The sequence below is a fragment of the Delphinus delphis genome, chromosome 10 (genome assembly GCF_949987515.2).
Source record: "Delphinus delphis chromosome 10, mDelDel1.2, whole genome shotgun sequence".
NCBI classification, from domain to species: Eukaryota; Metazoa; Chordata; class Mammalia; order Artiodactyla; family Delphinidae; genus Delphinus; species Delphinus delphis.
This window is the reverse complement of record NC_082692.2, coordinates 80534096-80557065: the sequence shown is the minus strand read 5'-3', so window position 1 is coordinate 80557065 and position 22970 is coordinate 80534096. Positions and strand designations below refer to the sequence as shown.

Below are 22970 nucleotides of genomic sequence, written 5' to 3'. Positions count from 1 at the left end.
GTGTGTTTTTTGGGAATTGGGGGGTGGGGAAAGGGGGTCGACCATACTACGGTCAAGTTTACCTTTTTCTTTGAGCAGCTGCACCTAACAGGCACCCCATACACGCTTGGCTGGATAAATAAATGAAGGACTAAGTGAATGGGTTCGTCGAAGCACAGGGCAGATACTGGATAGTTTGAGACATGTATCGTCAAGGTAAAGGGACTCGTTTGGGACAAGTAATAACGGAAATGATCTGTTGTGGCTTCCTAGAGGGCCTGGCTCTTTTCAGCCAAGAGAGAGGACTCGCTGTCCCTGATTTATTGAAAATCTGGGCAGCTGTTACAGGAGGGAAAGCAGGTGTCGACACTACCCCGTGGAAGGCAGCGTGGCTCAGGGGCGGTGTGCGGGCCCCGGGGTCCCACTGTCCAGGTTGGAATCCTTACCTGTTGCTTTCTAGCAGCAGCTCTGCAAGCCTCGGTTTGCTTAGATGTGAAACTGTCCTTAAGCTGGCGTGGGTGTGTCAGGAGAAGGGCTCTCCTGGCCTCTGCTCACCTGTGAGTGGCCAACAAGTAGATCGGGGAATAGGCTTTTTCCAAGGTGAAGGTGGAGAGTCACTGCAGATCCCTCTGTGCCTCCAGCCCATCCTGACTACTCCTCTGTAGTCAGGAAGTTCAGAAAACCCAGAGCTAAAGGTAAGCGGCCTTCTTTGCTACAGGATGTGTAGGGCCTTTAGTCATGGGGGGGGGGTGCAGTGTGGTGTCTCCCACATAAAATGAGCCTACCTGGACCCCTCTTCTATGAGACCCTAACAGTTGCTTCATAAAGAAGGGGGTCTTGTGGTCACGTAAGTTTAGCAAATGCAGAATCGAGCAGAATGAAAAGGTCCTTTTCTTGGACCTACTTTGGGCGTCTGCCAGGGCTGACAAGGGAGGAATGTATGCGGCTGTTGCAGAGCCTTTTCATGGAACTCCTTCCAAGGCTGGTGTTCCAGGGATGGTGTTTTGAGAACCCCATGTCTGGCAGTGCAGGCCTGACCTTCGTCCACCACCATCTAAGTCTAGACGCCCAGGAGGCCCTCCTGCTTGGCCACATAGTGCTGCGGTTCAGCTGAGTTACAGGGCACAGAACCCAGCAGCCACTCCTGATACGTCACCACTGGTGGCCACGGGTCTTCCAGTCAGCTTTATCAGCTACACCTTTCTCACTGAGTCCAACCCCCCCCCCCATTCCTTCCTAATCGGTAGAAAGTAATTAAACGGTTCATGCCTATCCCTAGATTTCAGAAATTTCACAAAGCACAGCAGTATTTGGTGCTCGGCCCTTGGAACTGAGTTGTACCGGGTGGATTTCTGCTGGAGACCCAGTGAGGTAGCAGGTTGGCTGGCTGACTGCACCGTGCATTCCAGCAGCACTGCTGTCTGATTCCACTGTGAATGTCTTGCTACATTTTTTGTTGTTTTAATTAATCTTTCTATTTTGAGCTCATGGTGGATTCTCGTGCTGTTGTAAAAAAATAACGTAGAAAGATCCTCGTATACCCTTAACCCAGTTTCCCCAGATGACAGCCTCTTGCGAAATTTCATACAACCAGGATACACATCAGTACAGTCAAGGTAGAGAATATTTCCATCCCCACAAGGATCCCTTGTGTTGCCTTCTTACACCCACACCCTTTTCCTTCCTTCCGCCACGCCCTTGGCAATCTCCAGTGTGTTCTCCATATATATAATTTTTCATGTAAGGAATGTTATACATAACAGCATCTCACCTTTGCGGACTGGCTTTTTTTCATTCAGTATAATTCCTTGGAGATGCATCTAGGTTGTTGTGTGTATCAGTAGTTCATTCCTTTCTACTGCTGAGTAGTAGCCACGGTATGAAGAGACCACACTTCGTTTAACCGTGCCCTTCTTGAGGGACATCCGGGGTGTTTGCAGGTTTGGGCTAATACGAATAAAGCTGCTGTGAGCATTTTTGTGTGAACGTAAATTTTCGTTTCTCTGGGAGAAATGCCCTGGGGGGTAATTGCTGCATTGTATGGTAGTTGTATGCTTAGATTTTTTAAGGAAGTGCCACAGTTTTCCAGAGTGGCTGTACTGTCTTACACTCCTGCCAGCAGTGCATGAGCAGTGTGCTTCTCCGCGTCATGGCCAGCATTTGGTGCTGTCAGTATTTTTTATTTTAGCCATTCGGTAGGTGTGTCTTGCTATTTCTTGGTGGTTTTAATTTGCACTTCCCTAATGGCTAGTGATGTTGAACATACTTTCACGTGCTTATTTGCCATCTGTATATTCTTTTTGGAGTAATATCTGTTCATGTCTTGTGACCATTTTCTAACCGGATTGTTTGGGCTATTTTTGCCGTTGAGTTTCAAGTGTTCTTTGTATATTCTAGATAGTAGTTCTTTGTTGGATATGTGGTCTGAAAATATTTTCTCCCAGTCTGTAGTTTGCCTTTTCATCTTAATAGGATCTTTCCGGGAGCAAATGTTTTTAATTTTGGTGCAAGTCCAATGTGTTGATTTTTCCATTTATGGATTGTGCCCCTAGGGTCAGATCTATCTGGCCCGAAACATAGATTTCTCCGACGTTTTTTTCTAAAAGTCATTAATTTACGTTTGACATTGAGGTTCATGATGATACATATTTTAATTATTTTATTTATTTGGCTGCGTTGGGTTTTCGTTGCTGCGCGCCGTCTTTCTCTAGTTGCAGCGAGTGGGGGCTTCTCTTGTTGCGGAGCACGGGCTCTAGGCGTGCGGACTCAGTAGTTGTGGCTCACGGGCTTCGTCGCTCCGCGGCATGTGGGATCTTCCCGGACCAGGGCTCGAACCCATGTCCCCCGCATTGGCAGGAGGATTCTCAACCACTGCACCACTAGGGAGGCCCTGCAAAATGACAAAGGTTCGGCGCTGTTTGCAGGTTTTTTCCGACGGCATGGCGCGGCAAGCTGGGCAGGGCGGTGCAGTGGAGGGTCCCCGCAGCTCCAGGAGGTGGCCGCGACGGCCGATACGTATTTTGAAACCTGAAACAGAGGCGAAAATCGAAGCTTGTTGTTTCATGAAAGGAGCAGAGCAAGAGTTGGCTCCTGTAGGAACTCAGAACAGGCAAGACAAGAGGATGGCGTGGTTCCGGGGTGGAGAAGAGTCGGTGCCGCTTTGATGTTGCCGTGGGTCTTATCATCTCAGGGTGGATAAGAAGGACTGCATTAGAGAGCCGACTCCTTAATCCCGCCCATGCACATCCTTAACCCTCCCAGAGTGCAGTCAGGTCGTATGCTGAAGGCTTGGGAAATTGCGTGATAAGAGATACCCTGAATCCTATGATCGGGAGATCAGAAGTCTTCCAGATGGGGCAGGAAGCAGGCCTGGTTTTATTTTAAAGACATGTCAGTGGTATCACTCCCCAGAGGCGGGGAGGATCTTGGCTCGGAGGCTGCAGCCAAGTGCTGAAACAGCTTCCTCCACGCTGGAGCTCCAGAGGTGCCGGGAAGCTGGCAGGCGAGGCGGGGAACATGCTGGCAGTGGCTGGCGGGGCGCGGGGGGGGCAGTTACGGGAGCGCCCCAGCACCCCCAGTCCCGTCTCTGTCCTCGTAGCCACAGGCCGTCTCCAGAAAGGAGCGCAGCCGGGAGCCAGAGGGCACCTGGGCTCGCGTGCTGTTTAGCTGGGTGACCCCAGAGCAGCGTCTTACCCTCTCTTAATCCGGCCGAGCGGTGCCTCTGTAGTGTGGTGTGGAGCAGAGGGTGAGCAGGTTTTCTCTGCTCCCTGAAAAGTGCCCGGTTCAGTCTTGTCATACTTACTGCCGGAGGATAGAAGAGCCACTCTGACGCTGCTATTTAGGGCCCGCGCCCGTCATCTTAAATATAAATAGCGAGAGGTCTGGCTGGGCCCTGCAGCAACTGTGCACTGACACGCGGTGGGCCGAGGGTCCGAGAGGCCCACGTGTGCGTATGGAAGGGCGGGGGGTGGCAGGATGTGCCCTTCCTGCATCTGCAGGCGGGTCCTGCCTCCCTTCGGGTCACAGGATCCGGGGGCGGCCCTGGTGGATGCTGAGAAGAGGTGGGAGACACAGGGTACTGTCCAGAGAAGCCCTCTTCCCCGGGGGTGGTTCTGCCCACTTCGGTTCCACGCAGGAGTGTGGGACGAGGCTTCGTGCCTGGGCTGCAGCCCCAGCTGCGCTGCTTCCTGCTGGTTAAGCTTCCTACAGCTCATCACCCCCGTCTGTAAAATGGGGATGGTAACAGTATCCGCCTCTTGGGTCGTCATGGGGGTTAAACGAGCTGAACCGGAGCCTGGTACCTAGTAAGCACGAACTACGAAACGCTCGATTTGTTAGCCCTAGTCCGGCTTGTGTATCTCGCGAGAAGTGTGCGCATCCTCAGTGGCTAAGCGGCACGGGCCCGCTTCCTGGGAGGGTCCGCCGCCCTGTGCAGCCGACGCTAGCGTTGGACCCGTTCCCTGGAGGCTGCAGAGGACCCCAGGGCTCATAGCAGGCCCGGAGCAGGCTGTGTGCCCGAGCATGCAGGGGTTCGGGGGGTTCCAGAGGAGACTCTGGAACTGGCGTCATCCCTGGCTAGGTGAGGGATGCCTGATAAATGAGGGGAGGAGCTCTGAGTGGCGGCCCTGGGGCTCCTCCCTGCTGGTACCCTTTGAAGAAAGGCCCGCTGCTCCTTAGGTGGGCCTCTCAGCTGTGCCCCACCCCAGGGCCCTCCGCTTGGGGGCTGTCAGGCAGGCCAGGTGTTGGTACACTTAAGGATCAGGTCCCAAAGTTAAGTGTCTAAGGTCGAGTTAACAGCTTTGTAAAATATCTATTTAATTTATTTACGTAATTGATAAGCACATTAAAAGAATAGGCAAAAGAGAGGGAGGAAATTCCAGTGTCCTCCTGTTCTGTCGCAGAGCTACGAGTTATAGGGTTACAGTTCTCCCTACCTTTCCTGCCTGTGTGGTTTAGAGAGTGCGCATCAGCTCTGCGTCCCACCTTTTGCTTTGGCAGATGGTGTGGACAGTCTCCTGAGCGCCTGAGTCCTTTGGGCAGCTTGGTGGCCGAGGCTGCAATGCGAGCCCGGCCCCGAGAGGGATGAGGTTAGGTTTCCTTTGCAGATGTTGAGTGGAGCCTCTATGTTGTTTCTATGTGGTGGTTACATTTTTTCAAGTCCTGGGTGGTGAGGTCCGTGAGAAGCGAAACCGCCAGGTCTGTGAGGAGCTAATGACACAGCCTGTCAGTCTTAGATCCCTGGGTGACCCCCTTGCTCCCCCAACCCGCCAGCTGCCAGCCAGCATTTATGGACCCTGGGGAGGGGTGTTTGCTCTGCGCAGCCCAGCAGCTTGATCGTGTCACCCGGCCGGGGGCTTGCCCACCTAACCCTTGTTGGTGGAGAGCCATCAGTTAGAGGAGAAGTACCCATCGCAGCTTCTTCACGTCCTCCAGGAGGGGCTGTGTGAACACCGCTTGGTTGAGCCTGGCCTTAACAGGTGCTCTGACCACCTGGTTCCTGATCGCTGCCATGTCTCCATCTTTCCCACCTTTCTTTGCCGGGAATGGTGGCTCATCCCCTCGAATCTGGGAGAGTCTGTGCCTCTAGCTCTTGGATAGGCTTGTGGCTGTCCTTCCCTGCAGAGCCGCCCTGAAAATTGTAATGAGAAATCGGGCAAGTCAAGTTCAGCCATGGGCTCCCTACTGGTACCAGGGTGTGTGGTTCCACGTGACGTGGCCTGACAGCTGGGCTCCCCACCCCCACCAGCCCCCGAGGTGCAGAGGATAGGGTGTTCAGGGAGCCCGTTGCCAGGGCGAGGGGAGAAAAGAAGAAAAAAAGGGCTGGATTGACTCATTTAAGGGAAGATAAAGCCGAGAGTGGCCATGTCAGCTTTGACCAGGAGAGAGAAACTCTCCGGGCTTTTCTGACCCGGGATGCCCCTCTGTGGATGGGAGTGCAGATGGAGTGGCTCGCTGTTCCTAACTTAACATCTCCTGGCCCGACTTGGTGCCGCTCTGGCCTGCCCACATGCAGGGCAGGTTACCTCCCCCTGGTCACGGAGCTGAGTGCCCAGCCAGCCCTTAGAAGTCCCTGCCAGTGTGAAATGGCACGGCCCTTCTCCCTGGGGAGCGCAGTCCAGACGTGGCTTAAAGGGCTTCCTTGAGTCAGCGTGTCGGGTTGGAGCTCCCCTGGTTGAATTTCTCCTCCTCCTTTTCCACCGTGGCTGAGGCAGGAGTGGGGAAGCATGTGTGTGGCTATGGGGACCTGGGTTAGGGCCGATCTGCCCTCGCTGCTGCCAGGGATGGGGTGACGGGGGGACTGGTGGCCGTTGCGTGGTGAGTAGAGCCACCACTTCTGCCAGCCCCGGCTGATCAACGAATGTCCGTGTTCGGGGTAACATTGAACTTGGGAGTTGCACGATCAGCCTGAAAGTCCATTGTGTTTGACATGTTCTTCTAAGGCCGTCTGTCAGCTTCCCTGCCTAAAAAAGTGAATTCTACATTACACTTCTCATTTTTCTCTTTAAAAGCTTTGTTTAATTGAATGGTTGATTTTGCCTTTTTTTTTTTTTCCTGAATAACATTCCTTTGTTCAGGAATGTGGTGGCAAATACAGGAGACTGAACTGAAGTTGTAATTCATTTGTTTATTCAACAGATTTTTTTTTTTAATTTTTACTTTATATTGGAGCATAGCTGATTCACAATGTTGTGTTAGTTTCAGGTCACAGCAAAGTGATTCAGTTATGCATACACATGTATCTATTCTCTTTCAAATTCTTTTCCCATTTAAGTTATTACAGAATATTGAGCAGAGTTCCTTGTGCTATACAGTAGGTCCTTGTTGGTTATCTATTTTAAATATAGTGGTGTGTACACGTCAATCCCAGACTGCCAGTCTGTCCCTTCCCCCCGATAACCTCTTAAGTTCCTTCTCTAAATCTGTGAGTCTTATTGAATGTCTTTTATGTTATACTCATGGCTCTATACTCATGGTGCTAAGGATATATAGCAGTAAAGAAGACCAACTAAACTTACATTCTAATGATGTAATGATCTTGGGACTACTTAACACCTTAGGAGGTTTTGTTGTGTTCTGTTTACAATTAATAGACTTTTAGAGCAGTTTCAGATTTACGGGAAAATGGAGCAGAAAGTACAGAGACTTCCCTTATACCCTGCGACGTGCCCCTCTGGTTTCCACTGCTGTTAACATCTTGCATTAGTCTGGTGCTTTGTTACAATCGATAGGTCAGTACTGAGACATTCTCATTAACCAAACCTATAGTTTTCCAGGGTTCACTGTGTTGTACATTCTTTGAGCTTCTGCAGATGTTCCGTGATGCTTATTCACCATTACAGTATCACACGGAATAGTTTCATGGCCCTAAAAAACTCCCATGTGCATCACCAATTCATTCCTTTCTCCTCCCAGACCCCTGCTGACCACCGATCTTTCTGCTGTCCCCACAGTTTTGCCTTTTGCAGAAGGTCGTGTGTTCGGAGTCATGCAGTAGGTGCCTTTTCTGATGAGCTGCTTTTGTTCCGCAGTGTGCATTTCCTCAGGAGGGCTCGTCTTCGTCTTGTGCTTGTAGTTGGGGTTGGATCCTGATGATTTGCAGCGCTTCGTGGCTCGGGTCGCTCTTAACTTCACAGAATCATAGTGGCTGACTCTTGACTGTGCCTAAGTTTCTTCATTCCAGATCTCGGACTTCCAGCTCGAGGTGTAGAAGCCCGCGGGAGGGAGAACCAAACGGGATGTGGTGCATCAAGGCGCCTTGGGGACCCCGGGTCCTCTTCATATGGAGTTCATCAAAACGGTCCGTTGAAGACCCCAAGGGGAAAGTGACCCCGAAGGAAGTGAACGGGTCGGGAGGTCGGTTGACACAACCCAGTCCTGCCTTCGGAGGGTCTGACCCCGCCTGGCGGAGGCTGTTTATCCCGCCACTGGGCCACTCTTGTTTTTTGTCCGATCTCCACCTGAATAAACAGATCCGGAACGTCATCTGCAGCCAGGCTGAGAATCGGGCCAAAATTCCCCAGGGAACTGGTGATTCACCAGCAGCGGGTGTGGGGAGAGGGAGTGAGCAAGAGACAGAAGGAGACCTGCTTATTCGGAGTCTCATTTCCTGTCCAGCAAATAACCCAGGCTGGGCCGTCCTTATGAGGCACTGGTTTCTTAAGGCAAATTGTCGATTTATGCAATAGAACAGATGGTTTTGGTTTTCATTTTTAAGAAGACGAATGCAAAGCAGCCCTAGTGAGAGGGTGATGCTTTCAACTGTCATTCTGAGAAGAGAAACTTTTCTTCCAGTTGGCCTAGGAAAGCTCTCCTGGATTCATGAGTTGTTTTTAAAATCTCCTTATCTTTATTTTCAAGATGCTTATGGGCATTGGTCCCAATAACGGGCACATTCACAGTTTTCTTACCAATTTTGGACTTAGAATTATTTTTTTTATTTTTATTTTTTTGCTGTACACGGGCCTCTCACTGTTGGGGCCTCTCCCATTGCGGAGCACAGGCTCCGGACGCGCAGGCTCAGCGGCCATGGCTCACGGGCCCAGCCGCTCCGCGGCATGTGGGATCTTCCCGGACCGGGGCACGAACCCATGTCTCCTGCATTAGCAGGCGGACTCTCAACCACTGCGCCACCGGGGAAGCCCCTGGACTTAGCATTATTAATTCTCTTTTTTTCTCTTGTTTGGTGCTTCTCAGGCCCCCCACTGATAATACAATTACTCTGTTTGACACCTGGACAAGATTAGATTGAGCTTTTTCATGCTCCGTGGTTCCAGGCTGTATTCCTAATGCTGTTTGTGGGGGAATGGTACAGGAAGGAGGGACACACGGGGGCGGTGGCATCAGAGAATGTGGTTGAATGAGGCAGCGTGAGATATGGCCTGTGGATCAGATGACTTTCCAGATGCATTTCAACCCTGAAGGATTTGGTTAAAAGGAATCTACCGGTGTCTGCCGAGGCTGCACATACGTGGGCCCCATGACTGTGTACCAGCGCCACCCTAGACATCGATTCCTGCCCGAAATGCAGGCAAATGTGCACGAAAAGATATGCGCAAAAGGCATGTCCCTGTGCATGGCTGTGGTTTTTGCAATAACCCAAACTGGAAATGACTCAGTGTCCAGCAGTAGAATGAAAAGTAAATTGCCCTATGTTCCCTCGAGAGAAATAATACACAGTGATGAAAAAGACTTAAGTCCTGCTAATGCAACCACATGGATGAGTCTCATGTGTGGAGTGAAAGTAGCCAGATACAGAAGAGTATATATGGAACGATTCCAGGGAGAAAAAGCACAGCAACGGGCAAAATTAATCATAGGTGGTAGAAGTTAAGGTTCCACTGGGGAAGAACAGATGACAAGGAAAGTGACAGGAGGGAGCCTGCTGGGATGTAGAAAATGTTCTGTATCTGTCATGTGGTTACACGGGTGCAGACATTTTGTAAAAATGCATTGAGCTCTACATTTATCATTGGTGCCCTTCTCAGTATGCCTGTGATATTTCAGTAAAAACATTTGCAAACAAACAGAACGACTGTCCCCCTGCCCCGACCGCATGGTCTGTTGGATACTGCTGTGTTTTGCAACAAAAGAGAAATCAATGTCTTCTTGTGTGTCCTTGAAATGATTAATGTTTTTTAGCGCTTGCAATAATACAGTCGAACCCCCTTAGGTAAACATCAGGGCTACTCGGGTTATTAAATCATTAATACCGTGTACGGCCTTCATCCTGATCATTTTGATCACCTGCTACCTGGGCCAGTGGGGTTAGGTGCGGTGGTGCAGGGCCGTAGGAAGAATTCCAGAGCAGCACAGTGATGGGCCAGGTGCAACATGCTCTGAGGTGCTCAGAGGCTGCAGGGTGTGGAGTTTGATTAACCACGTCTGCCAGGGTCACTGTGGGGAATGGCGGGAGGGGGAGGGATGGGAGTGGTGGCAGGTGTATTACATTTTTACCCCCATTTCTGGGCTAGATTGTGTGAAACTATTTCTTAGCCAGAGGTTCCGATGAGGCAAGAGCTGTAAGTGGAGTTTTGCTGATTATTAAAAGTTTGATGTTGAGGTAACGTGATGGAAAGTTTGCTGTATCTAGTAAGAGTCAACACTGCAGGAGTTGACCGCGTGCACTGCTGTGAGTCACCCTACTTGTCTGGGAGAGCTGGGGGCACGCCTGCTTAGATATTAGGACTGGTGTGATGGCCGGCTTCGGTGTGTTTCTTTCTGTGTCATTGGAAGAACTAAAAAGAGCGAGGATACACAGTGTGAATGTCTGTTCTCTGTAAGATCACTCTGTTTGCCAGCCTGCCTCCACTGGCCCCGGTCAGGAACCTGGATCATCTTCTGAGGAGCGTGAGAATGATGTAAACCTAGGTTCCGTTTCACTTCCTGAAGGGGTAGGAGAGCCGTCATTGGGAAAGATGGTGATGACTGATGTCTGACCTGGGTTTTGGAGGGAGCACGGGAGGGTTCTCTCTGCTGCAGAGAGGTGTTTAGCCCCATTTTGCAGGTGGTTAAACCAGATTCAAAAAGAGTGATTTACACACGGTTGGAAAGCTGCATCAGAGCGAGAATTAGAATCTGGGTCCCTGCCTCCCAGAAATCCAGACCGGTTGCTCTGTGGTGTAGACCAGGGGCCAGATCTGCCTCACAGCTTGCTCTGGTCAAGCAAGTTTTCTTGGGGTACAGCCACACTCGGCTCACATAGTGTCTGCGGCTACTTGTACACCCCACCTTCAGGGTTGAGTTGGCATGACAGAGGCCGAATGACCCACAGAGCCTAAAATATTTAAAATCTGGCCCACTATAGACTCCATGGCTGACCGCTGGTGTAGACAGTAGGTGCCTAATTTCAGCAACCAGCTGTAATCCACTTGACCCACCTTGACTCCTTTGATCCCCTCGCCCTTTCTTCCTGGCTGTTATCTGTGACACGAGATCTTTTCCACCACTGACGGCACTACCTTCTAAACCCCAGTGTACAGAACCACAGTGGAACAATCACTTATGATGAAAAGCTTTCAGTGTTGGCTTCAAATGCCGCCGGGTGTTTCACTGTCTAATTTAACATCGACTCTGAAAATGTAGCCCAGTGGAGAGAGCTTATCTTTCCCGCTGCCTGCCTTTGAAGCCGGATTTTATTTGTGAAGCCTTTAACAGGTGTTGGTTTAATAGACTTCTGCCGTATTACAGTTTCCGCACCCCAGAGGACAGCCTGAGGGTTACACCAACCCAGGGTGGAGGCACAGGCTGCGTGATCTGGCCGCCACCCCTCCCCCCAGTCCCTGTCACCACAGAGTTGTTCTGCTTCTGTTTGGTGGCAGAGAAAGGGCTGGGCTGCTCCCTGGATGAGACCGGTTAGAGAAGTACTCCTCTGACACTGCCCTCTCCCCTGCCCTCTCCTCACTCTTGTTTTCTAGCCCTAAGGGCCTCCCTTTGCAGCTTGTCCTGGACTGTTCTCTTCTCTCCACCCGGAGCTTCCATCACTGTGAGCCGGAGCTTTCGTCCGCCGTATTTGCTCAGCGTGGCCCTCCGCCGCTCTCTGCAGACTTGTCGCTCACACAGGGCTCTGGGAGGCTGGTACAAACGCCAGCTTGGCTGGGGCCAATGACACAGACCAGTGTGAGCTGACCCGGGAAGAGCCAGCCGCCAGTCACATGTAGCCAAGCTCTGCTGAAGGCTTATGGATTGAATCTGGGGCAGTGCACCTCAAATTCCGCCTGGAGAGCCTCTCGGATGGGCTGGGGGGTCCCGCTCCCCTGGGCTTGCACGCTGGCTCCTCTTCGTGTCCCCGTTGTGTGACCGTGGCTGAAGCCCAGCAGAGCTCTGAGCCCCAGTGTCTTCAGCCGTAAAGATGAGAATAGTACCTTCCTCCTAAGATTGCTGTGTCTTTTCACGGAGCCTTCACCCAGGGCCTGCTACCTAGAGGTGTGTTCGGTAATTGGTCGGCTGTTGTTAAAAAGAACTTGGACAAGGATTCAGAGGTTATAAAGATGAACGGGGGCCTTGAAAACTGGACAGTTAGTTAACGTTACAGGAGTGACATAACCGCTCGTGTTGCACGTGGCATTAAAACATGGAGAGTTTTATGAAAGTGGGACACCTCTCGAGGAGGAGGGAGGCTTTCCTGAATACTGAGTCTTTGAACCTTGATGGACAGGTGTCCGGAGGGGATGTCCCTGGTGGGGTAGGGTTTGGTGGGCTGGGGTCAGGGGCGTGGGCCCGAGTCCCACGTGCTACAGGAGTGAGGAGGAGGATGTAATCCAGCTGGTTGGGGACCCACCAGATCTCTAGGCCCCCTGAATCCTGCAGAAGCTTCAATCTGGGATTTAATTTGAAGCACAGCTCCCCAAATAGCCCAGTCTCTCAGTGGTGGGGTTTTTGACACTCTCCAGCTGGAGCAGCCTCGTTTCATGCATGAAGCTAAGAGTGAGAGCTCTGAGTCAGCCCTTTGTTCCCAAGAAGGAGTCAGGCCTGCCTGTTTGCACTGAAGTGTCGGGCAGGACTAGGAACCATTCATTCCTTCTTTTTCCAGAGCACCCGCTGCAAACTAGGTCCTGAGCATTGCTCTGAGGGTACAGATATGGCTAATAAAAAGCAGAACTCATTTTATTGAGTACCTGCTTCATGTCAGGTCACATCAGCCCACAGGGCCTGGGAACTTCACACCACCTTTATAGCGGTTCACACCTGTAAGTGGTATAATGGGGATTTGAACTCAGGCAGGGCCATGTTCTTCAATGCCATGTCATGTTCCAGCCCATGAAGAACTCATGGCCTTGGGTGGAATTGCCAGGGTCCACAGAGACGTCTAACAAGGTGTGATTCTTGCTCTAGTGAGAGAAGGGAGATAGAGCTGTGTGGTCAGCTTTCCTGAATAGGAGGAATTCAGGAAGAGTTTGATCAGGGTGCTGGGCTAGAGTCTAGAGCAGAGGGACCAGACCTGGGGAGAGAAGATGATGTGCATTCTTTGAGCTCCAAGAAGCTCTGAAGCCGCTGTGGGCTGGGTCATTTGTCTCTGAGCAGTGCTGCCATGGGGCAGTTGGCAAACTCTTTCCTTCATGTTTCCTGATTAAACTCATCTGCTTGCCTGGGTTTTCTTCTACTTCAATGTAGATGAGTCCCAAATCTGTGTCTAAGCCTTTCTGAATTCAACCTGTATTCTTTGTGATTCCTTTAACAGTTATTTCTTGAGGACCTACTGTGTGCCTCACCCTATTCCAGTGGTTGGAGGCCCAGCAGTGGTCAAAACAAACAAACATCTCTGCCTTCATGGAGCCACATCCTGGTGGGAGAGAAGATGTTAAGGTAGAAATAAGCAAAATACTGGATGTATTAGATGATAATTAAAAAATACTGAGAGATATAAAGCAGGCAAGAGAGTGGAAAGTGTGAGAGTGGTGGGGGGGAGGGAGGAGGGAGAAATGGTGGTGGGGGGGGAGACTGTGGCCAGGGACCCCTCACTGAGAAGGTGACATGTGAAAAAAGATGGGAAGGAAGTAAGGGCATGGGACCTGTGGATCTCTGGGGGAAGAGCATTCATTCCAAGCAATGGGAAAGGCAAGTGCAAAGGTCGTGAGTCAGGCGTCTGCCTGCCGTGTCTGAGGGCCAGTGTGGGGGGCAGAGTACAAGGCGGAAGAGTAGGAAGTGAGCAGCAAGGCAAGTGCGCGGCAGACCACAGGGGCCTCGGAGGCTATCGCAAGGACTTCTCCTGAGTGAGACAGGAAAGCCGTCATCTGAGTTTTAGGCAAACAAGTCCTGTGAGCTGGCTGATTTTTGCTTTGTTTTGTTTTTAAATTGTAGTAAAGCACACATTACATGAAATTTACCGTCTTACTCATTTTTTAAGTATACAGTTCAGTAGTGTTAAGTACACTCGTGTTGTGTAATCAATGTCCAGAGCTTTCTCCATCTTGGAAAATGAAAACTCCAAAACTATTAAACAGCTCCCCGCTCCCCCTCCCCCCAGCCCCTGGCAACCGCCGCTCTACGTTCTGTCTCAATGAATTTGACTACTCTAGGTACTCATGGAAGTGGAGTCATAGGGTTTTTCATTTTAATGCAGTGTCCTCAAGATTCATCCGTGTTAATAGCGTGTGTCAGAACTTCCTTCCTAAGGCTGAATGATAGTGCTTTGTATGTGTACACCTGTCATGTTTGTCCGTCCGTCCATCCATCCATCCATCCATTGGGTTGCTTCACCTTTTGGCTACTGTGAATAATGCTGCTATAAACATGGGTGTACAAATAACTCTTCGAGATCTGCTTTCATTTCTTTTGGATGAACACCCAGAAGTAGATTGCTGGGTCACACGCTGATAATTCTGTGCCTAATTTTTCGAAGAACTACCGCACCATTTTCTTCAGCAGCTGCGCCAGGATTCCAGTTTCTCCACATCCTCCGCCCCGCATACCATTCCGGAGTTTTTTTTTGTAATAGTAGCCATGCTGTGGGCGCGAGGTGCTATCTCGTTGCATTTCCCTAACACTTAGTGAAGTTGAGCCTCTTTTCACGTGCTCATTCGCCATTTATCTTCTTTGAAGAAATGTCTATTCAAGCCCTTTGCACGTTTTTTGATGGAGTCGTTTGGGTTTTTCGTGTTGTTGCTGTTGAGTTGTAGTTCCTGTGTCTTCTAGATATTCACTCCTCATCAGATAGGTGATTTGCAGATGTTTTCTCCCATTCTGTGAGATGTCCTGACAGCATCTCTACGTCTGCTGGCTTGAGAATAGCCCATAAGGGCAAGGCTGGAAGGTCTAGCCAGTCGCCTGGTTACCTTAGCACTTCTGAACGAGAAAATTTAGGATCACCGTTCTCTGCACCCCCATCTGTCGTCTCCAGGTCCTGTGGACCCCTCTTCTTCTTCTCTTGTGTCTGTCTCTCTGTTGCCACCACCTCTCACCTGGTCCCCTGGGACATGGCTGCCCTACTCCTCAGGGCATCTGCGAGGGCTTGCCTGATGTGGTCCCCCTGCCTCTGCCCGGCCCGTCTCCTGCCAGCACGCACATCCCACCCTCTGGAGCTGGCCCCGCAGCCTCTTCCGGCAGAATCCTCCCCAGCTCCGCCCTCCCTCCCGGCAGGTCTCATCCGTCCTCGCTCCCACGCTCCGCTCCGTTGTTTCTCATCTCCATGGCTGCCTCTTCTGCTCAACAGGGACCTCTTTCCAGTGTATGAAAGAGACCCGTCTTCATCACAGCATCCTTCCTCCAGCCTGGGCCTGGCACAGAGCAGGGGCCCAGAACATGTTTGATTCGGTGCATAAATACACAGACGAGAAAAAAGAAGGAAGGTGTAAGATGAAAGAGCTAGAGGAGAGGACGGGGTGGAGGGGCAGTGGGAGAAGTGGGCGGGGGCTTGCAGCTGTCCCGTGGTCCCTTGGACTGTGTATGGTCCCTCTTTGTGTGACTTGGGGCCAGCGGCGCCCCTTCCCTTCTTTCCTCAGACCTTCTTTTCCCAGCTCCCTGGTACTGCATTCAGAGTTCCTGGATGAGGCTCAGCTCTACTCCCTTTATTTCTTGTTCTTTTTTCCCATACTTTACATAATAAAGGTCTTCTTTTCTATTCTTTTTTTCTTTTTCTCTTGGAGTCAGAAAACTGAAGAGACTATCTTTATTAAGAAGTTAATAAAGAACTCAAAGGAAGTAGGTTGGGGGTGGGGCACATGGAGGGAAAAGGAGCCTCTCATTCTGTTGTGGCTTTGCTGTGTGTAAAGGAGCTGTACCCTTGTAAATGGATTTTTGGGTTCAGGGCCTGGGAGAGAGGGGAAGAAAACAAAGGCGTCGGCGAGAAGCCCCAGAGCTTCTGGGAAAGAGGGCCTTGTTTATGCCTGTTGGAAACGATTTGGTCAAGTGTTTGTTTAAGAGAGATGCCACTTGGTTAGCGACGCCTGGCTCACTTGTATCGTGTTCAAGAATGCTTTGATTGGCTGGAGACCCCGATACTGTTTACTCAGAAACTGGCCTGAGTGAAAGGCTGGAGCCCAGAGGCCCAGTGCTACCACTCCACAGATTCTGAAATATCTGAGTATTGGGATCGGGGCCGCGGTGGTTTGAATCTGCCAGGCAGACCGAAACCCACATGGGGGCCACCTGCTCCCTCCAGCCTTGGTTAGCGTCTGTCGAATTTCTCCTGATTAATAAATACTGGTTGGCGGGTTAGACTGCAGGATTTTTTAGAAAGAGGGTTAAAGGACAAGTAAGTCTCGGAGGGAGATAAACACTGAACACTTATGTGAACATCTGCCAGACACAGCAGTGTGGTTCAGGTGGGATCCTCCATATCCTTGAAGTAAAGGGTGTGGCCCCATCTTCCAGATGAGGAAACTGAGGAACAGAGCTATCAAGAGTGTGGAGTTGGAGGTGCAGGGGATTCGATTCCAGTTGGACCCAGCACTGAGTTCCTGTGTCCCTTATTAGATTGTCAGGATTTTGCAATCTTTTTTTCATCCCTTGTGCCTGTCGCCCCGCCTGGTACATGGCAGGTGTTGGTAAAATGTGAGGTATGTGATGATGCGTTCAGTTGGATTAATCTGAACTCTGGGCTCTGGTGCCTGCATTCTTGTAAGTGATGGGGTTGGACTAGGTTCTGAAGATTCTAGATGCGAGCCACATCAGAAGCTGGCTGGTTGCACTGGGCACATCCTTTGTGGGAAGGTGTACCAGTAAGATCTGAGTGCTGTTCATGCCAGGCGGCTCTCCACACGTCCGAAACATCACTCCTGTGTTCCTGTCCTTGGGGAGAGTAGCCTGGCTTAGAACTTGGGCAGACAAACTTGTCACAGACAAAGAATTTGACATTCTGTCTAGCTCCCAGTCTGCGGGTAAGAACTTGATGGAAAGAGGGATGGGAGATGTCGTTTAAGTGTGCCACAGCTAAGACCCGACGCGGCCAAATAATAATAAAAAGGGAGTGTCATAGCGTTTGTAATTTTCTGAAATTGCAAAGCAGCTAGGGAAAAAAATGTCTGGAAGAAGTGTTAAGGAAAATAGTTTCTTTGCAAAATGACATGCTGGACTCACCTTCCTTTGTGTGTCTTAGGCAACACAATAGGATCCGCAGCGTGGAAGGGAGTCAGCTGAAGGCTTACGTTTCCTTGGAAGTGCTGGATCTAAGCTCCAACAACATCACAGAGATCCGGAGCACCTGCTTCCCGCACGGGCTGCCCATAAAGGAGCTGTAAGTGCCTTGGGTCTGCCGGCAGCCCCCAGGTCTGGACGCAGGTGGACGTTCCCTCCTCTCCTCCAGCGTGGCCCGGCTGAGTCAGTGGGACGGGCGCACACCTCCCTTGTCTTCCCGCAGCAGGGCAGGGGGCAGGAGACCCAGGTCCGTAGTCCTCTGTTAGCCCATTCATAGAGCATCTTCAAGTCCAGCAGCGTTATTCTGGCTGTAGATGTGGCTGAGGAAGCCTGAGGCGGGGAGATGTTCAGTAGCCCAACAGACTGACCATTTAAGAGCAGACTCTAGGCCTGAAATACGTGGCTGTGTTGACCACAAAGCCTGTTTCCTTTCTCCTTCACTGGGCTGCCTCCCACGAAAGCTTAGAACAAAGGTCTGGGGGTAGTTAGATGAGTGACATGGGAGCGAAACCTCTCTGCAGAGGCTCAGCCAGCCAGTGCTCATGCATCCTCTGAGTTCTCTTGAGCTTCTCCGTCGGTCTGTTTCTCTTCTGCCCATCCTACTGCCCCATCTCACACCCCACCAGTTGGCAGACAGAAGAAAAACAGTCAAAGCCTGTTTAACCCACCGCTTATTGGTAGGAAAATGTTGCTTTGGGGAAGAAACTGAAAACTCAGGCTAAAAGGCACGTTCAGGGGACAGGTGAGTCCCCATCCCCTGCATTATTAGTGAGCGCTTTGGAGGATTCTTCGTGAGGCTGGCTTTAGGGGTCGTTGTGACCCGTGTGCTCAGAGGCCAAGGCCAGGCACACAGATTTGTTGAGATCCCCGAGGAGAGGAGCGGTTTCTTTCTTAGGCTGCGTCAAAACAGCAGAGTTGGAAAAAGGAGGCCTTGGCTAATCCTTCGGCCGATGTGGCAGTGCTCAGCCCTCAGTGAGGGCTTTTGAAAGGTGTCCGGCTGCCACCTGGCACTGACTTGTTTGGGACAGAGAAACCACCACTGCTATACTGCATTGCAGTGACCTTCTCTCTCTCTGCCTGAAAGCAGGGGATGTTGTACTTTGGCACATGCTGGCCGGTATATCTTCATCGCACAGACTCTTCTTCTTTCATCTGGAGTGTTAAGAACAAACAGTCCAGCTCCGTTCGCACAGAATCCTCATGTGCCCTGTCCTGGGCCGCTGCCTGATGGAGACGAAGAATGCCTTCTTCCATTCCGTTCTCCAATGTCAAAAATGCTCTCTGGTCTTTTTTCTCTTTTGCTTAAGCCACAAAAAGCACCATTGGTCTAGGGAAGGTAGAAGGAAAAGTGTTGGGGATAACTTCTCATAGGAAAGACCAAATCGTTACCCCCTTTTCTCTCCTTTTTTCCCCCTTCCTTGATGTAATTTACATACAACAGAATGCACAGACCTTAGCTGCCCAGTGCGTTGCGTTTTGAGGGGAGGTGCCCCTTGCACATGTAATCCTGTAGGTGGACATCCCATGCAACTATTGCTTGTTTTTTAAAGGGATTCCATGCAGACCCCTTAAAACAATTTTTTTTCATTGAGATACAGTTGATTTTATAGTATTATATAAGTTTCAGGTGTACAGCCTAGTGATTCAGAATTTTTATAGATTATAGTCCATTTATAGTTGTTATAAACTATTGGGTATATTCTGTGATGTACAATATATCCTTGCAGCTTATTTATTTTATACCTAGTAGTTTGTACCTCTTAATCCCCCTCTCCCCTCCCCTCTCCCCACTGGTAACCACTCATGCAGATCTCTAACTAGAATGTTTCTCTGACACATTTAAAATTATTTAAATGAATTGGTTTTTGTGCATTTACATGTCATACAATGAGACCCACTTCAAAATTAAAGGCTGTTTCTCCAAATTATGACATCCACTCTGACCTTGCTTCGCAGTGGACTTTCTGCTGCCTAAGGTTCTTCTCACCGACCTTGAACCCTAACTCTTGGGTAGTGGGTGCGAGGGACTCCTGCAGCGGCCCAGCTGGGGTGTGAGGATGGCTGGGGTGGAGGTAACTGACTTCCCTCCCACCCTCCTGGGGTAAACCCCTCCGGCCACGAGCAGAGCGAGCTCTGGGCTCAAACAGGGCTTCTGTCGAGCCTGACAAGGATGATCCTGACACCTGAGTCTGGGAGTAGAGGTGAGCTTTGCAGCCTCGGGACGACAGATGTCTCGTTGGAAACCCATCCTTCTGGGTGTGTTTCAGCTCATTTTCCTAACTCAGGCAGGTCTGGTGTCGGTAACAGAATGAGGAAGGCCTCCTACTGACCACCGCATTTTCTCTCATGAATCATTCCAGCAACCTGGCAAGCAACCGGATCGGCACCCTGGAGTCGGGAGCGTTTGACGGTCTGTCACGGTCGCTGCTAACGCTTCGGCTGAGCAAAAACAGGATCACCCAGCTTCCTGTGAAAGCATTCAAGTTACCCCGGCTGACACAACTGTGAGTACGGAGACCTGCACTTTAATTCAGCTTAGCCACACTTCACGGAGGCCAGATTTCCCCCAGGACCTCGATCCAAATGCACCCCCTTCCCCGCTGCCCCTCGGTCAGGCTGTGCATCCACTACCGTGGACGCAGAGCCTAATAAACGCAGATGAGAAGCTGGGTCTGGTGCCTGCGGGCCGCCCCAGGTTGCCCAGGAAGGATCCACCGAGGACGTACATGCCTGTCCTCATCGGCACTTTCCGAAACGCAGTGCGGAATCCTGCTGCCTAGCTGATCCTGGCTGATGCTTAGACTGTGGGCGTGGGGTTCCTTGTTTATCTCCGAGGTTGTTGTGTTTCTTGAAGGCACCCGGATAATCTGTACTGTGGACATTACAGAGTCCGGCACTGCTCGGGCAGTTTGAGAGGAAGTCAGTGTAGCCAGCGGTAGGAAGCAGGAGATGGGTCACCACCTTCATCTCCTTAATCTCAGAAGGTAGTTAATGGATGGTTTTTTTTAAATGAAAGGGTGTCATGGTTTACTTTTTCGACCAGCACGGCTGAGTGCCCTCCTAGAATGGCCCAGGGTTTGGAGTCAAGAGAACCTCTATTTACCAGAACCTGATGGACTGTTTGTCCCCTGGTTGTTTTGTTGGCCGGTGTCCTTTTTTTGTATCAGAAGAGTGCCACCTCGGGAAAACAAGCTGATAATCGATGTTTGGTTTAAGCGGAACAACACAAGTGTTCACGGCCAGCTTTGGCGGCAAGACGGGGTGTGCCCCGCCCTGCTCCCTCCCGCCGCCCCGACACACCTGAGCGGCGGGCCCGGCCATGCCCTCTCCAGTGCTGGAGAAGCTCTCTGGATGCTCAGGGCCGTATGTGGGTCATGAGACGTTGCAGAAGTAGTTGGGGAAATGCAAGGGCTTTCTGGCCAGGCTGTGTGCTCCCTTCCTTGAGTGTTACCGATGGAGCCAGTTCACCCAGATTCCTGAGATCTTTTGGCTCCGTGAGGCTTCAGCGCACGGGGGTTGGAAGCCCGTGTGTACGCTTCGCAGTGCGCCCAGATGCCCGCCCCTGAGGGCAGTCACTTCTCTCCATCAGTAGAGACCTGAGTAGTGCCTCGGTGGGAAATGTCGTTGCCGTTTGATACCCGTTGGTTAGATTTTTCCTGGGTTGAGGCATCTGGTCTGGGTCTCTGCTGCTGAGTTACGAGGCAGCTCACCTAAGACGTTCACCTCCTGAGTCATACCCCCTCCTCACTGCAGAGTCATGGGTGCTTGGGGGAGAAATGGGAGCACTCGCTCATTCGGGGGTGCGGTGGGCTTCTGGGAGCTCTGGGCCCCCCTTTCACCAGTTAGCAATGGCCCGTCAGCGTCTGCATGCACGTGGGCGTGCACGTCTGTGGTACGTCTCGGCTTCCCGGGATTGTCTCTGGGGACCGCGTGGCGATGGTTGTAGGCGGGGCCGTGGGTGGGGGACGCTCTGAACCGCTGGCTTCGTCTCTTTAGGGACCTCAATCGGAATCGGATTCGGCTCATCGAGGGCCTGACGTTCCAAGGGCTCGACAGTTTGGAGGTGCTGAGGCTCCAGCGAAACAACATCAGCAGGCTGACGGACGGCGCCTTCTGGGGTTTGGCCAGGATGCAGGCGCTGTGAGTGCGGGCCCGCGCTGGGGATTCTTGCAGGCGCTGAGGGACCACTTAGGACCTCGGCCGGACCCAGCCCCTGCCCTTTGGGACTTCAGCTGGGCGCCACCCAGTGTCTTTGGGGACTTCGCCAAACCTCAGGGTGTTTTTCTTGCAGGTTAAGAAAATCTCTTGGGGGGAGTTTCATTGGATTCAGTGAAGCGAGTTGGTTCGGGAGGTTGGAAGAGGGGCTGTTTTGCTGGGGCTGCTTCCCCTCCCCGTTTCCCCTCCCCTTGTTAACCCAGCACAAGTGCACGTGCCCGACGCAGTGAGGCCAAACAATACCAAAACGTCGGAGTTTGGAGCAGAGAAAGGTTTATTGCGGGGCCGTGCAAGGAGACGGATGGCTCGTGCCCCCAAAACCCCGAACTCCCCAGAGGGTTTCAGCAAAGCATTTTTAAAGGCCAGGTGAGGCAGGGGCGTGGCTGGTTGTTGTTTGTCCTTGCAGCTTAGGGTGTAGGTCAGGTCCCGATGTTCCTGTAAACCTCCAACAATACAAATGTTAGTCTCTGTTCTGCAACTTTTTATCTCTATGTGAATACAAAAGTGTTAACACCTTTATCTGCAACTTTTTATCTCTATGTGAATACAAAAGTGTTAACACCTTTAAAGGTCAGAGCCTTGAAAATGGGCTACCCTGTATATTTCACGCTACAGGCAAGATTCTTAACTGGAAGCAAAAGCAATAGAAGGCGAAGGTTAAAGTAAAAGAGGCATCTGACATGGAGTCAGATTTGTTCTTCCCTATTAGACCCCCACCCTGCCGCCTTGGAGGACAGTGGTCTCCCTTCCCACATGCTCTCCTGTACCGCGCACGCCACAGGAAGTTCCCTCTCTCCTCACTTTGGGTTTGACCATCTTTCTTGATGTGCAGGTGGGCCAAAAATGTATAGTTCATCCTGAGAGATTTATTTATGTTCTGTGAACTAATGAAGCCACTCGCTGCAGATGTTCCACTTTTATCGAGGGAGCGCTCGCTCCAGCCAGATGTGGACAATCACGGGGCTTGCCTGCCTGTGGAGGGATGGAAAAGCATCCGGAGAAGGGCAGACGAGGCAGTTACCAAGCTTCAGCTTTCCAGCATTTACATTTATTTATTTTTAATCAAAAGAAACATTTACTCACAGTTGAACAAAATCAAATTGTAAAGAAAAGTAGTTGTTGCCGCCCACCAATCCCAGCTGCCATTCTCTCTTTCCCCCAGTTCCACCCCCATGAGGCAAGCAGTCACTTCCATTCATTCTCTTTTTGGGGTTTTCTATTTGTAGTGGTTACTTCCCAGTTAATACACTTGTACCACTACCTTGATGTGTTACCGTGAGATTTCTTGCTTTATTGTCAATGATTCAGCTCGCTCAGGACACCTCCATGCCCTTCCAGTCTCTACAAGTTACATCACTCCGTTTAAGCTTTTTATCAGTTATCTTTGCAACTGATACAAAAAACAAAAACTCCAGGTCCGGTTCCATCAACCCTCTGAGCCGTCCTCATTATCAGGAGCATCTCTCGATATGCACACCGTCTCACACACACACACACACACACACACACACACACACACGCGTGCATGCACACGCACGCGCGCACACACACACTTTTTGTAAAATGACATCCTTAGCACTGCTGTTTTGCTTCTCCCTCTCTTCGTTGTTCACCTTTGCGTGGCTCTGCCTCTGTTTTTACATATTCGAACACGCTTTTCCTTGACATTCTTAAAACTGTCATTTTGGACTTTGGAACCCAGGTGG

General features: G+C 50.9%; 1 protein-coding gene across 1 annotated transcript in view; it reads left to right on the top strand.

Moving 5' to 3' along the window:
• Positions 1-22970, top strand: part of LRIG1 (leucine rich repeats and immunoglobulin like domains 1) — a 120963-nt gene that overhangs the window by 64091 nt on the left and 33902 nt on the right. Inside the window, exons 4-6 of the mRNA XM_060022860.2 lie at positions 17012-17149; positions 19410-19553; positions 21046-21189. Coding sequence (XP_059878843.1) covers positions 17012-17149; positions 19410-19553; positions 21046-21189 — 426 coding nt within the window. The remainder of the gene's footprint in view (positions 1-17011; positions 17150-19409; positions 19554-21045; positions 21190-22970) is intronic.